The sequence below is a fragment of the Rhinopithecus roxellana genome, chromosome 1, assembly GCF_007565055.1.
Source record: "Rhinopithecus roxellana isolate Shanxi Qingling chromosome 1, ASM756505v1, whole genome shotgun sequence".
NCBI lineage: Eukaryota > Metazoa > Chordata > Mammalia > Primates > Cercopithecidae > Rhinopithecus > Rhinopithecus roxellana.
Window position 1 is genome coordinate 18,736,702 of NC_044549.1, and position 15,380 is coordinate 18,752,081.

The following is a 15,380-nucleotide window of genomic DNA, read 5'->3' on the forward strand; positions in this document are numbered from 1 at the left end:
TATTCTTATCCCAATATCTTAATATTTTGATCATTATGGCTTTATATTATAGCTCAATAGCAATTAAGGTACTCAACTATTCTTACTATTTATTATTTTCTTGGGGAAAATGGCAACTTTTTTCTTTCATATGAACTTTAAGATAAGTATATGCAGTTCTAAAAAAAACCCTGTTAGATTGAAAAGGATTTGCACTAAGTTTACATGTCACTTTAGATTGATGATGATTTTAAGACTTTTTATAATGGATAAGTTTGAATGTATATTATTATAGAGAAGTAAGCCAGGTGCGGTGGCTTACGCCTGTAATCCTAGAACTTTGGGAAGCTGACGCGAGAGGATTTCTGAGCCCAGGAGGTGGAGGCTGCAGTCAGCCATGATTGCAGTATTGCACTGCAGCCTGAGTGACAGAGGAAGACTCTGTCTCAAAATAATGAAACAAAACAAAATAAAAGTGGACAAATAAGGGTAAAAATTTAAAACTAGTAAAACAAGGAGCACCTCTTGGGAATCAGTCACACGTAAAATGTCATCATTGTTATGACTCTTTTGTTACTATATTCTCTCTTCTTTCATTTTAGTGGTTGGCCAGGTCACACATGGCTGAAGAAAATAAGACTCTGGTGACTCACTTTGTCCTCCAGGGGCTTACAGATCGTCCAGGGCTGCAGGTGCTCCTGTTCCTGGTGTTCCTGGTGATCTACCTCATCACCCTGGTGGGCAGCCTTGGCCTAATGGCTCTCATCTGGAAGAACCCCCACCTTCACACCCCCATGGACTTATTTCTTGGCAGTTTAGCCTTTGCAGGTGCATGCACTTCATTCCCTGTGACTCCTAAGATGCTTATCAATTTTTTATCAAAGAATCATATGCTATCCCTGGCTGAGTGTGCCACCCAATTTTACCTTTTTGGTTCCAATGCAACCACAGAATGCTTCCTGCTGGTAGTGATGGCCTATGACCGCTATGTAGCCATATGCAATCCCTTGCTTTATCCAGTGGTGATGTCCAATAGCCTCTGTACTCAGTTTACAGGTGTTTCATATTTTATTGGTTTTCTGCATTCAGTGATTCATGTGGGTTTGTTATTTAGATTAACTTTCTGCAGGTCCACTATTATACATTATTTCTACTGTGAAATTTTACAGCTGTTCAAAATTTCTTGCACCAACCCTACAGTTAATATACTTCTGATTTTCATCTTTTCAGCATTTATACAAGTCTTCACTTTTATGACTCTTATCGTCTCTTACTCCTATATTCTCTCTGCCATCCTGAAAAAGAAGTCTGAGAAGGGTAGAAGCAAAGCTTTCTCCACTTGCAATGCCCACCTGCTTTCTGTCTCTTTGTTCTACGGCACTCTCTTCTTCATGTATGTAGGTCCTAGGTCTGGATCAGCTGCAGATCAGGACAAAGTGTATTCTTTATTTTACACAATAATAATTCCTTTACTAAATCCTTTTATTTACAGCCTGAGAAACAAAGAGGTTATAGATGCCCTGAGAAGAATCACGAAGAAATAAATAGTTGTCAGACAACTTTCAAACTGTTTCTTCTTTATATTCTGCTGAGAAAACCCCACGTCCTGTAGATTAGGACTAGCGGTCAGGGTGGTCCCTGAGCTCTGTGTAAAGGATCTCAGCTTCGTATTGTGCTTACTTGGATATGGATCCAGTGAAAGTTTAGTAATGTTACCCAAAATTAGCTTATTTAGAAACACTGTGCTGCATTTTAATCTGAGCATTTAGCTTTTGCGAATTAGCTATTTTCTAAGGACTTCCAAAGTTATAGGTAGTGATTGGCAGTTATACTGAGAAATACTGAGAAACATTTATAGTTGCACAAGAAAGACATAATTTTATCAGGATTATTTTAACAAAATCCAAGCTATTCTATTATATTACCTTGAAAAGTAAAGGGAGCAGTTGAACTGCAGTTGTTTCCCCCATTTTGAGAGGCCTCTGAGGAATGGACATCTAGACAGGCAGGTTATATTGCTGGGATTGGTCTGAACTGATTGCTGATTTAAAATATTCCCAAGTATGTTGTATCAGTTTTTAAGATCGTTTATTATTTAACCTATATTTTATGGAATGCAGCTATACTGAAAAATGGAGGTGAGGCAAACATACTTCCAGGGGCTAGGTGACAAGCAAGTTACTTAAGCTGAGAGATACTAGACCCTGCACTTTTCTTGTGCTAATTTGAGCTGTACTTATTTCAGTTTGCATTCAGTTATTGAAACTTGGGCAGTTGTATCTGGGTATCCAAGGCCTCTGTAACGCTGCTGCTATGCATTATTTGGTATTCTTGCTTAAAGCTAAATCAACTTAGGTAATAAACATGGCTAAATAAACACTGGGTGAGTTTGATTGTCATTGTACACTTGAAATCTACTACAGGGGTCCAGTGAATAAATGACGCTCATACAGAAGGATGGGTAGGGAAAATCTTTTGAGACTTTAGTGCTGGGATGGCTGCTAACTTATCCTTGGTTTGTGGTAGTGAAAATTTTTTGAGGCAAATTTTGGGGGACAATCTCATCAATGGAATTTAGATGATATAACTTCAAAACTCTACAATTAAGCAAAATGAATTAATAAAAAAGCAAATGGAAAATGGCTGGAAACATTGCTTGATTGTTATTAGTGATAGTAGCATAATGGAAATTCTAACAGGAGAACACAAAGAAATAGACTTGATTTACAAGAGGTGAGGAATATGTGAAAGTAGAAGACAAGCCATAACATGTTTTGCTGGAAATCTGGAAGAGATTATATTTACTGGTCAACTAGAAGTCACTTAGTGTGACCACTGACTTTTCAAAAGGTGTGAGGACAAGGCCAGATGACCATAGAAACTAGGAGGTACTGTTAAATAATCGAAGCATTTTGCCAACGGATAAACACTAGAAACCTGATGAGGTTTTGTTAGTCTGGATGCTCAGGCTGTATGTTCAAGGAAGTAACATTTCAAAGGTAAGGAATCCATTCAGTTTGAATGGAATTATATGGCCAACCTATATAAACTTCAGTATACATTTCTCATTTCCAATTATGATTCACAATAGTTAAAGTAAAAATCCAACACGCTTGCCTGCCCAATTCTTTCCCTTAATGGTAGATGAAGGATCCCTGCAGAGATAGTAGAAATATTCTAATGCAGACACTTTAGGTTGATTGTGAATAAAATATATAATTACCCCCCCCCCCTTTTTTTTTTTGAGACAGAATCTTGCTCTGTCATCCAGGCTGGAGTGCAGTGGTGCCATCTCGGCTCACTGCAAGCTCCACCTCCCAGGTTCACGCCATTCTCCTGCCTCAGCCTCCCAAGTAGCTGGGACTACAGGCACCCGCCACTGCGCCCGGCTAATTTTTTTTTTTATTTTTAGTAGAGAAGGAGTTTCACCACGTTAGCCAGGATGGTCTCGATCTCCTGACCTCATGATTATAATTACTCTTAATGGAAAATGCCTTTAACACAAACTATGATAAATGCAGTGATAAGGACAGTTCATGATGCTTGGTACCCTTACATAATCTTCCTTTTATTAGAATATAATACTATACAGACAACCATGACAAATATGTTAGCAAGTTGCTACTCTTGGATCTCAATGATAGAAGAAAGGTATGTAATATTTAAAAGGAAAGAAATGATCAAAAATGGTCTCACTACACGAAATTATTTTGATGGCTAATGAAAGTATGAAAAGGAAATAAATTGATGAAGGTGCTGTGTAAAATATGGTGGTGAATTGCTACTGGCTGGGAGGTGGAAAACTCTTGGTACTTTGGACAACCACACTTACCTCACCGAAAGAACTCTTCAAGTTTGTTCTATTTACTCCTGTTTGGGATATGCCAAAGAGTATGGGAAAATAAAGTGGGTAAGCAAGGTGCAGACGATACCTCTGTTAAGGCAATAGAATTTTTAAAAAGTTAAAATCTACTTGCAAAATTTCAGCAGAGAAATCTAAAGATGTACACTTGGGCTAACTTGAATAGCTTTGGGGTGGTGAACAGAGTTTCCAGGGGATTACCAGAAGCTGGAACACAACATATTGAGATACTAGCAAGAGGCAGAGAGTGCAATATTAAGGACCAAGATAAAACTTTGAAGATAATGTGATGCTGTCATAGTAGGTAACAGAGTTATATTAAGTTACAAATTGGAAAATATGAAAGTAAGAATGACCTGTAGAAATGTCACCTCTACATAAGTGTCTTATTGGATTTGATGCTGTGTGAATAGAGAGATTTGCCACTGCCTGCTGGTTTCTAATCAGATATTGAGCATGTCTGTACCCATTTCTAATTTGACATACAAATGAGAACATTTAGAATTGTGCAAATTTTCCTCTGAAGTGAGAATTAAGCAAAACCAGATCTCAGGAGGACAATGACAACTTTCTGCTTTGATTAAAAAGATAGTAGAAACAGGAATATTAATTCCCATCAACTAATTATATAAAAGTCCTGTCTGGTCTCTAAGGAAAAAGACAGCTCATGAAGACTAACCATAGACTACTGAGGACTAAATAAGATCATTCTCCTGATGATCTTCTCTGTGCCATGAATGGTAAAAGTCATTTAAGAAGTATAGCAAACTAAAAGGTGACTGGCTACCACAGAGCTGGCCAAGGATTTTTATTTTCATTCCAGTTTCAGAAGAAACTAAAACAATTTGCTTTCTTTTGGTAAAGCCTCCAATACCTATTTAAGATAATTAATTTTTCCAGTATAGATATGTACTTTGGTTAGATAAGATCTAGACTTGATTCTTATAAGAGAAAATTAGTTTATTACATTGATAATATTATAATTTATCTCTCAGAGGAATTAAGAAATTAAAGTCTTAAGAACTGTGGTGACACATATGACTAACCCAAAGTGGCCAATCAACCTCATTAAGCTATAGGGCCTTGCACAATCTGTAAGATTTTAGGGAGTAATTTTGATTAGAATCACAATAGACATTCTACAAACAACAGAATAAATTGCTATCTTTGCAGCTCTGATGGTTAAGAAGAGGACTATCTGCATGTTGGTGAGTGTATTTATTGCACTTAACATTTTATGAAGCCCCAAATTGAGTTACTCGAAAGAAATCTGAGTTTTAATGAAGTCAGGAAAAACCATGAACTTTGAGACTTACAATCTATGTTCCAGACAATCTTTCTAGAACCACATCATCCATCATCCTAAAGTCCAAATGATTTTAAAGGTGTCTGTACAGCTGGAGTCCCTGGCAAACATCAACTTACCAAACAATGACACCATCTGGAATTTGGAATTTTTAATTACTTGATGGGCAGCAATGAAAAGCCTTTTTGAAAGACAAGTGTAGGCCTGTTATTAGGCCTTAGTGGAAATGGCGCCCTCCATGGACACACAGTAAATAATTTTGTTTTATTTTATTATTTATTGTTTGTTTTACTTTTTAAAGGAGCAGTTTTAGGTTTACAGCAAAATTGAGAAGAAGGTACAGAGATTTCCCGTATTCCTCCTGCCTGGACACATGCACAGCATCCTGCATTATCAGCACCCCCAACAGAGTAGCACATTCATTTCAGCTGATGAGCCTATGTTGACATACCATAGGCACCCAAAGTTTACACTTTGCATTAGGGCTCACTCTTGGTTTTGTACGTTCTATGCGTTTGGACAAATGTATAATAACATGTATCCACTATAATAGCATCATATGGAATAAACCTGAGATAACTATTGTGTTATGAGCAATGTCAAATACATGTTTTTAAAAACCTGAGGCCAGTCAACAAAAATCATTGATTAAATGAAAAGAGATATAGGAACATCCACTGATGATGGCTCCAGGGGAGTGCTTCATATTCATGACCAGGTTTCAGCCCTGCCAGTGGGACTGAATACAGGATGCCCCAAGGAGATACTAGTTCTTAGTACTGAATAATCTGAACCTTGTAATTATTCCCCTGCTAAAGCAAAACATGCTACCTGGTTCATCAACAGAAGATCCAGAATTGAAGGACAAGATGCATTTTGAAAATCTGTAGCCACTTACTCCAAAAATAAAGGATAAGATCTTGGTTGAAGAACGTAGAAGTAAATATATACAATGGACGGAATAAGGGTAGTGTATAAGAACCTTCCCAGTCTTATCTGGTGGATTAAAATTTGATTTTCTCCTTGTTTTCTGTTGAAATGAAGAAATATTTTGATTTATTTTAAATATTAAGAAAACCTTGCTTTCCTGAGATAAATCTGACTTGGTCATAATGTATTATTATTTTTATATGTGGTGGTATATTATTTATTAATGTTTTTACTAGGGATATCTAAATTTGAGATCGTGGGGTATATCAAAATTTCTTTACTGTTGTCTTTGTCTGGTTTTGATATGAGATGTTTCTGGAGTTTGAGTAAAAGTGTTCTCTACTCCTTCATTTTCTTAAAAAGTTTGTGTAGGATGACTATTTTTTCCGTAAGTATTTGTTAAAATTTGCCAGCAGCTATTTGTTTTATTATGAGAATTTGTATATTTCAGCTAGATGGTTAAATTATTGTAATATTTTAGTATAAAATATTCCCTTTTTTAATGTTTGTAGTATCCTTGATGATGTCCCTCTTTCATTCCTGGCATTGGTAGTTTATTTTTCCTCTTTTTAAAAATAATTATTCTAGTAAGAGGCTCATCATTATTTTTGACCTTTTCAAAGAAATAGCTTTTAGTTTATTAATTTTTTCAATTGTTTTTATTCCATTTTATTGACTTATTTATTTATTATTTCCTTCCTTTACCTTACTCACGGCTTAATTCGCTTTTCCACTTTTTAACTTCTTAGAGAGTAAATGTAGATAAATGACTTTAGACCTTTTTCCTTTTTTCATATAAACAGTTAAAGCTATACATTTCCATTTAGGTGCCACTTTACCTGTATTGTATATTTTATATATGTGTTTCTATTTTCATTCAATTCAAAATGTTTTCTCTGTGTAAGACCTTTACACTGAACAACTCACCCAATAATAAAGCAGATTCTTTGAAGTGCACATGGTACATTCACAATATAGACTACAAAATTGGCCATTAAATAATCCCAGTAGATTTTAAAGGATTGAAATAATACAAAGTGTGTTCTCTGACAACAATGGAATTAAATCAGAAATCAATAACAGACAGATATTTGGAAAATCTCCATCTATTCAGAAATTAATGAGCACACTTCTAAATAACCTATGGGGGAAAGAAGAAATCTAAAGAAAAATTAAATTACTTGTATGCCCCCAACACTTTTGTATGTTGAAGTCCTAAATTCCAATTTGATAGTATTTGGCGGTAGAGCCTTTGAGAGGCAATGAGGTTTAGGTGAGGTCATGAGAGTAGGGTTCTCCTTATAGGATTCGTGTCCTTATAAGATAATATACTGAAGTTTACTCTCTTTCTCTCTGCCCTGTGAGGACACAGTGAGAATGCATCGTCTGCAAGCCAGGAAGAGAGCCCTTACCAGAATCCCAATCCCAAGAACTTACCGCCTTCAAGCTGAGAAAATTAATTTCTGTTGTTTAAGACACCCAGTCTATGGTATTTTTTAATGACAGACTGAGAAAACTGATACATATCTCATGCAATTCTTGAAATTCTTTTTAAAAATGTGTTTCACCTGTCTTTGTTCCATCTTATTCTTTCTTGTATTCTTTTGTATTATTGATTTTTTAGCATTCAATTTTATTTCTACTTTTAGCTTACTAGTTAAACCTCTTTTTTAATAGTTGCTCTCTGTTTAAAATATATAGTCAATTTTTCGCAGTCTGCCTTCAAAAAACATTTCTTCCTATGTATAATGTAAGGACTTTATATATACTTCTTCTTTATATATACTTTATATATACTTCTGTCCTTTTTGTCTTTTTATTATTTTTGTCACATATTTAATTTCTACATGTTATGATTTTCACAACTGGTATTACTTGCGCTTTAAGGAGTCATTTATTTAGAAAGACATTACAAACAGAAAAATATTCACATATTTACCCATTTTTTTTCTTCATTTCTTTGTGTAAACTCAAATTTCCATCTGCTTTCAATTATTTTCCCTTTTATTTTTGAAAAATATTTTCACTGAGGAAAGTCTTCTAGGTCTACAGTTCCTTTTTGCTGTCAGCAGTTTTATTTTGTTATTCTGTTGTTTTTGGCTTGGAAAGTTTCTGACAAGAAATCCATTATTTTTATTTTTCTGTTTAAGATGTGTGTTTTTTCTGGATATTTTTCATATTTTATCTTTCAGAAATTTAATTATGATGTGCCTTGGTGTAGTTTTATTTGTGCTTATGTTGTTTGGAGTTCATTGATCTTTGATCTCCTAATTTTAGTTTTAAAATTTGCAAAATTTTTGGCCATTATTTCTTCAGCAATATTTTTGTCCATTACTTTCCTTCTGGAATATGAATTTCATGTATGTTGTACAACTTGATATTGACCAACAATGAGACTCTATTAATCTATTTTCAAACTTCTACAAATCTCTTTATGCTTCATGTTAGATTGTTTATATTGCCATTTTTTCAAGTTCACTAATTAATCCTTTTTTGTTTCTGTAGAGGCTAACCTTCTCTTAACCCTATCCAGTAAAATTTTAATTAAAATATGGCCTTTTTCATCTCTAGAAATTCCATTTGATTCTTCCTTATGTTTTTTATTTCTCTTATTATGCTTATTTTTATTATATTGTTTTATAATAGCTGTTTTAATATGGTTGCCTGTCAATTCATCATTTCTGCCAGTTTAGGGTCTTTCTATTGATTGCATTTTCTTCTGATTATGTATCATGGTTTTCTGCCTCTAAGTTGTCTAGAAATTTTTAATTGGAGTTTTGACATTATACATTTGGAAATTATTCTGGCAGACAGTTACATTTTTGCATGTAAACTTACCCCTTTTTAGATTGTTTTTCAGGTTTTATTTGGTGAGTTTTGTATTATCTTTAGAGCTAATTTAGCTCCGTTACTTAGGCTTAGTCTTTCTGGGGTGTCTAATGAATGCCCCATGTATTCAAGGGCGTCTCTAAACTCTGATTATTGGCAACACGAAAAATTCATACCGGCGTTACCTACTTGAACTTTTTAACTTACAGATACTGGGTTACTGTTTTCGCCCCCAGTTGTTTGCTTTCCCACTGAAGTTTTATTCATAGGAAGATCGATGTTTAGACAAAACCTTATGCGTACCTTTATGCAGACTTATGTATTGCTTTGTTTGCATAGTTTTCTCTTTTTTGGTACTTTTGTAAATTCTAGCTACAACAACTTCTCTTAACTGCAGTCATCACCTCCTCCTGTCAGCAAGATTGTCAGTTCTGTTTCTGTTCCTCTTACCTAAGACACAGTCTGGAAATTGTCTTCAGGCAGAAATCTTAGGCAATTATAAGGTTCACTTCATATATTCTCAGGCATCACAGCAGTTCTCTTCTGCCTTTTGTACACTATCTGAAAACAACATTTGCTTTCTGTATTCTGTCCATTCTCCCATTGTTTACAGTGGAAGTGCAAGTCCCATAGGCATTACTTTTTCACGGAGGGAAACGGAAGTATAAGACACCATTTTTTGTCACTTATCTCTGCCTAAAATCTTCTAATACTTCTTTTTGGCTATCCAAAGAGTCTGCATTTTTTAGTGTAGCATAAAGATTCGTAAAGTAATCAAGCAAATTCTTCATACCTGCATTAAATATGTAATTTACTAGTTTCCATAACTTGGCTCCTATTCTTCCTTTCTTCATCGAGGAAAATGCTTCATCTTTATAATTTCTAAATTGTGTCCATTACAATTACAATGCAGCATGAATTCTATCTCTTCTAAGACCATCCCAAAAGTGATTCCTTGCCTCTTTGAGCTTAATTTTGTTATTTATGTTAATTTGTTAATTTAGTTAATCATCCATGCAATTACTGAAGAAAAGTTACGATACATTTAACCACAATTTTTATTTCCAAGGAGTTCAGCCTTGGGGAGGAAATAGATTTATAAAAATAGTGACTGTAATAGAGATTAAAAGTGCTGGAAAAGAACTAAGTACAGGCATAGAAGTGGTGCAGGGAAAAGAAGTGAAAGAGTATTGCTCAACTCTTACATGGAGATAATGGGGGAGAATAAAACATAACTTGCTAGAATTGGTGGCACTGAGGCAGAACATGAAGTTGTTGCACTTAGGTCCCAGAAGATGATTACATTTTTTCACATTTTAATTGTTTTAAGTCTACCAGAATACAGAAAGCAACTGTTGTTAAGGGGAAAGTAATTCTAGAAGTGGTTGGTTCACTTAGGAATATTTGTGTTCTGATAATTCTTACTTGCCTAGACAGCGTTGTCACTTCAGGAACTGGCATATTGAATGACATGATAACGTGAATCTTCCTGTTGACTCATCAGTTAATATCATAATTTTACCTCATCATGTATACAAAAATTAACATTTGAGCTAATTTGTAGGTATTTCTATTTTTATTTCAATAGATATTGGGGGAACAGGTGGTATTTGGTTACATTGTTAAGTTCTTTAGTGGTGATGTCTGAGATTTTGATGCACCCATCACTGGAGCAGTGTACACTGCACCCAATTTGTAGTCTTTTATCCTTCACTCCCCTCCCACCCTTCCACCTGAGTCCCTTAAGTCCATTGTATCATTCTTATGCCTTGGCATCCTCATAGCTTAGTTCTCACTTTTAAATAAGAACATACAATGTTTGGCTTTCCATTCCTGAGTTACTTCACTTAGAATAATGGTCTCCAACTCCATTCAGGTTGCTGAAAATGCCATCATTTTTTTCCCCTTTTCATGGTTGAGCAGTATTCAATAGTATACATTTTCTTTATCTATTCCTTGATTGATGGGCATTTGGGCTAGTTCTATATTTTTGCAATTGCTAATTGTGCTGCTATAAATGTGTGTGCAAGTGTCTTTTTCACATAACGACTTTTTTTTTCCTCTGGATAGATATGCAGTAGTGAGGTTGCTGGATCAAATGGTAGATTGACTTTTAGTTCTTTAAGGAATCTCCATACTGTTTTCCATAGTGGTTGCACTAGTTTACAATTCCACCAGCAGTGCATAAGTGTTCCCTTTTCACCACATCCATGCCAACATCTAATATTTTTTGATTTTTAAATTATGGCCATTCTTGCCGGAGTAATGTGGTATCACAATGTGGTTTTAATTTGCATTTCCCTGATAACTAGTGATGTTGGGCAGTTTTTCTTATGTTTGTTAGTTATTTGTGTATCTTCTTTTGAGAATGAGCTACTCATATCCTTAGCCTGCTTTTTGATGGGATTATTTGTTTTTCTTTTCTTGCTTATTTGTTAGAGTTCATTGTAGATTTGGGTTATTAGTCTTTTGTTGGATGCAAATTTGTGAAAATTTTCTCCCACTCTGTGGGTTGTCTGTTTAGGCTGCTGATTATTTCTTTTGCTGTGTAGAAGTTTTTTAGTTGAATTATGTTCCATCTATTTATGTTTGTTTTTGTTGCATTTGCTTTTGGGTTATTGGTCATGAAATTTTTGCTTATGTCAATGTCTAGAAGGATTTTTCTGATGTTGTCTTCTAGAATTTCTATAGTTTTAGGTCTTAGATTTAAGTCTTTGATCCATCTTGACTTTATTTTAGGCAAGAGGTGAGGATCCAGTTTCAATCTTCTACATGTGACTAGCCAATTATCCCAGTACCATTTGTCGAATAGGGTGTCCTTTCCCCACCTTTTGTTTTTCTTTGCTTTGTTGAAGATCAATGGGCCTAAGTATGTGGCTTTATTTCTGGGTTCTCCATTTCATTTTGTTGGTCTATGTGCTTATTTTTATACCAGTACCATACTGTTTTGGTGGCTATAGCCTTATAGTATAGTTTGAAGTTGGGTCGTGTGATGCCTCTAGGTTTGTTCCTTTTGCTTTGGGTATGCAAGCTCTTTCTTGGCTCCATATACATTTTAGGGTTGTTTTTCTGGTTTTGTGAAGAATGATGATGGTATTTTGATGGGAATTGCATTGAATTTGTAGATCGCTTTTGGTAGTGTGGTATTTTCATGATATTGATTCTACACATCCATGAGCATGGGATATGTTTTCATTTGTTTGTGTGATCTATGATTTCTTTCATCAGTGTTTTGAAGCTTTCCTTGTAGAGGCCTTTTACATACTTCGTTAGGTGTATTCCTAAGTATTTTATTTTATTTTTTTGCAGCGATTGTGAAAGGGGTTGAGTTCTTGATTTGATTCCCTGTTTGGTCACTGTTGGCATATAGCAGAGCTACTGATTTGTGTACATTAATTTTGTATCCTGAAACTTTGTTTAATGCATTTACCAGTTCTAAGAGCTTTTTGGATGAATCTTCAAGGTTTTCTAAGCATATGATTGTATCATCAGCAAACAGCAACAGTTTGACTTCCTCTTTACTAATTTGTATGCCCTTTATTTCTTTCTCTTATGTGATGGTTCTGGCTAGGACTTCCAGTACTATATTGAATAGAAGTGGTGAAAGTGGGCATCCTTGTCTTCTTCCAGTTCTCAAGGGGAATGCTTTCAACTTTTCCCCATTCGGTATAATGTTGGCTGTGGGTTTGTCGTGGATGGCTTTTATTACATTAAGGTATGTCCCTTATATGCCAAGTTCTTGATTTGATTCTCAGCTTGGTTGCTGTTGGTATATAGCAGAGCTACTGATTTATGCACATTAATCTTGTATCCTGAAACTTTGCTGAACTTTCTTAATGTTTCTGTTATTTATTTATGCATTAAAAAGGACCAAAATTTAGTGTTTCATCAGCAATCTAATTATTATCTGTTACAATTCTATGGGTTGACCAGGGTCAGCAGGGCAGTCGTCAGATGGTCTGTAGTCACCTGAGGTCGCAATTGGTCTGGATTTTCCGAGATGACTCATTTGCAAATCTGGTACATTGGTGAAGATGGCTAGAAGACTGGGCTCAGCTAAGAGGTTAAGATTTTTGAGCCCCTCTTTCCCTATGTATAGTTTCAGAACCTTTCTCTCTCCATGTGATTTATCTGGTAGGATAACCTAACTTTAGATGAAGGCTCAGAGCTCCACAAAAGGCTAGTGGAAGCAACTTCTTAAGCTTGGACTGGCACAACATAGCTTCTGCCACATAAAACACCCGTGGAGCAGGACATAATTGTAACATGGTTATAATTGTGTTACAACTTATAAAAATGTTAATAATATATTATTAATAACTATAACAATATATTGTTTAAAGAGAGTCATTGAGAACCCCATTGGGGCTCTCAAAACATAAACACCAGGAGATGTAGTTTGTAGGAACTGTCTTTGGAAAGTGGCTACTACATTCAATTTCTTTCTATATGTTTCAGTCAAATCTAGTTTTCCTTGGCACCTAATAATTGCTTTTATTTCTTAGAATAGTTTTGTCTTCTTTAATTATTTCCTGAACTTTTTCACATCTATTTTTTAATCTTTTAGCTTATATCTGTTCTCCGTTTTAGAAGTTTTGATTTGAGGTTTTATTTTAAAAATATCTGCTTGTATAAGATGTTCAATTTTAGTTTGTGTCCTGTGTTACAATTATCCCTGCTCTGTGGATGTTTTTAGGAGGAACAATATTCCTAAGCAGAAAGAAATGTATTGGGTTTTTTTATTTTATATTTTATTTTTTTCTTTTAACACTTACCATGGGTGTTCTCATTTGCTTTCTAGCAATTTAAAATATAAAATTGCTCAGGATCATCAATTACATTTATAAATAGACATGTATGAGTGGTTTGGATAGTTTACTAAATTTTGTTTGTTTTTGTTTTATTTTGGTTTTGGTTTGTCACATATTTCTTCTATAGTGAAATGAACGTTTCAAATTTTGGGGACCTTTCTTGGAGAAAATTTAAAAGTGTCTGCTGATTTTGTGATTGTCTTTTGTTTCTTTGGGACACTTAATTTCCTTTTTTTTCTTTTATTCCCAAGCCTAAGAAGGGTTTCTCCCTCTTCTGTGTTCCCCCTTTCACAGAGGTTGAGCTTTCACAGAGACTGCTTATTCTTCTCCTGCATACTCCCACGTCTCTTTCTTTTGACAGCTCATAGCCTTTGCTCTTTCCTATCAAGTTTTCCGTATTCCCTTCACTTAGAATGTAACTTCCTGTTTCTGAGAGTGATTTTTGGGTTCTGCTACTCTGAGGCTTTAGTTCTTCTCTTCTTTTTTTCTGTAGGCTCTATCTCCTCTTTAGTCTGGTCCAGTCTCCAGAGTAGATGTTTGGGCATAATTTACTCCTTATCTGTAAATGGAAGCGTATACTATTCTCTCTTTTAGTTACACTAAAGGTGTTTTGGAGGGATATATTGTTCTTGTTCATCAATAAAGTTTTTGCTTTTTGTTTTTTTAATTTAAGAATGCGTGGAGAGATTTCAATTTTGCCAGTCGCCATTATCTTATGGAAACCATATGGATACAAATAGTTAATTTGATTTTAAGAGCCACCATTATTTACTTTTTAATAAAATCAGATACAAAACTAAATATCTACTGAGTCCATCATTTTAAAATCTCTGGATTAGAAACATAGTATGGAGGTGAATCAAATCCATTTAAAAAGCTTGGGATACAAATGACTATTTTCTCCCAAAAGGTAATAATGGTTGGAATAATTTTGACCTTCAGAGATCTTCATATTTTAATAAAGATTCTTTAAAGCAATACAGGGACCACAAAGACCTCCTTACCTGCTTGATTATCTGGAGAGAAATTGTGTCAGGTCCTGTTTTTTTTTTTTATCATTTCTCACATCTTTGTCAACTATGATCCATGCTATTGTTAAACCCGATGGCTAGGCTATCGTACCTGAGCATTTATTCTTTGCAGGATTAAAATGATGTTGAAATTCTGTTGCTCTCTTGATAGACTTCTACAGACTACTTGACTATTTGTGAATCTAGCTTTTATTCCACAGAAATTCTACTTTGCCAGCATAATGCATGTGTGTGTGTGTGTGTTTTGTTTTTGTTTTTGTTTTTTTAAGACGGGGTCTTCTTCTGTCACCCAGGCTGGAGTGCAATGGTGTGATCTTGACTCACTGCAACCTCTGCCTCCCAGGTTTAAGTGATTCTCCTGCCTCAGCTTCCTGAGTAGCTGGGACTACAGACGTGAGCCACCATACCCGGCTAATTTTTGTAATTTTAGTAGAGGTGGGGATTCACCAGATTGGCCAGGCTTGTCTGGAACTCCTGACCTCAATTGATACACCTGCCTTAGCCTCCCAAAGTGCTAAGATTACAGGCGTGAACCACTGCACCTGTCCTGCCTGTATAATGTTAAATACATCAGGCACTGTTAACAAAGAGGCAATACTAAATCAATATTATGTTAACGTTCTTATTGGAGT

General features: G+C 35.1%; 1 protein-coding gene across 1 annotated transcript; it reads left to right on the forward strand.

The window, feature by feature from the left end:
- The first annotated feature begins 599 nt into the window (after window positions 1-599).
- On the forward strand, window positions 600-1,523 carry LOC115898359 (olfactory receptor 5AC1). Its single transcript, XM_030933168.1, has one exon. The coding sequence runs from the start codon at window positions 600-602 to the stop codon at window positions 1,521-1,523; it is 924 nt and encodes a 307-aa protein (XP_030789028.1).
- Window positions 1,524-15,380: the final 13,857 nt, after the last annotated feature.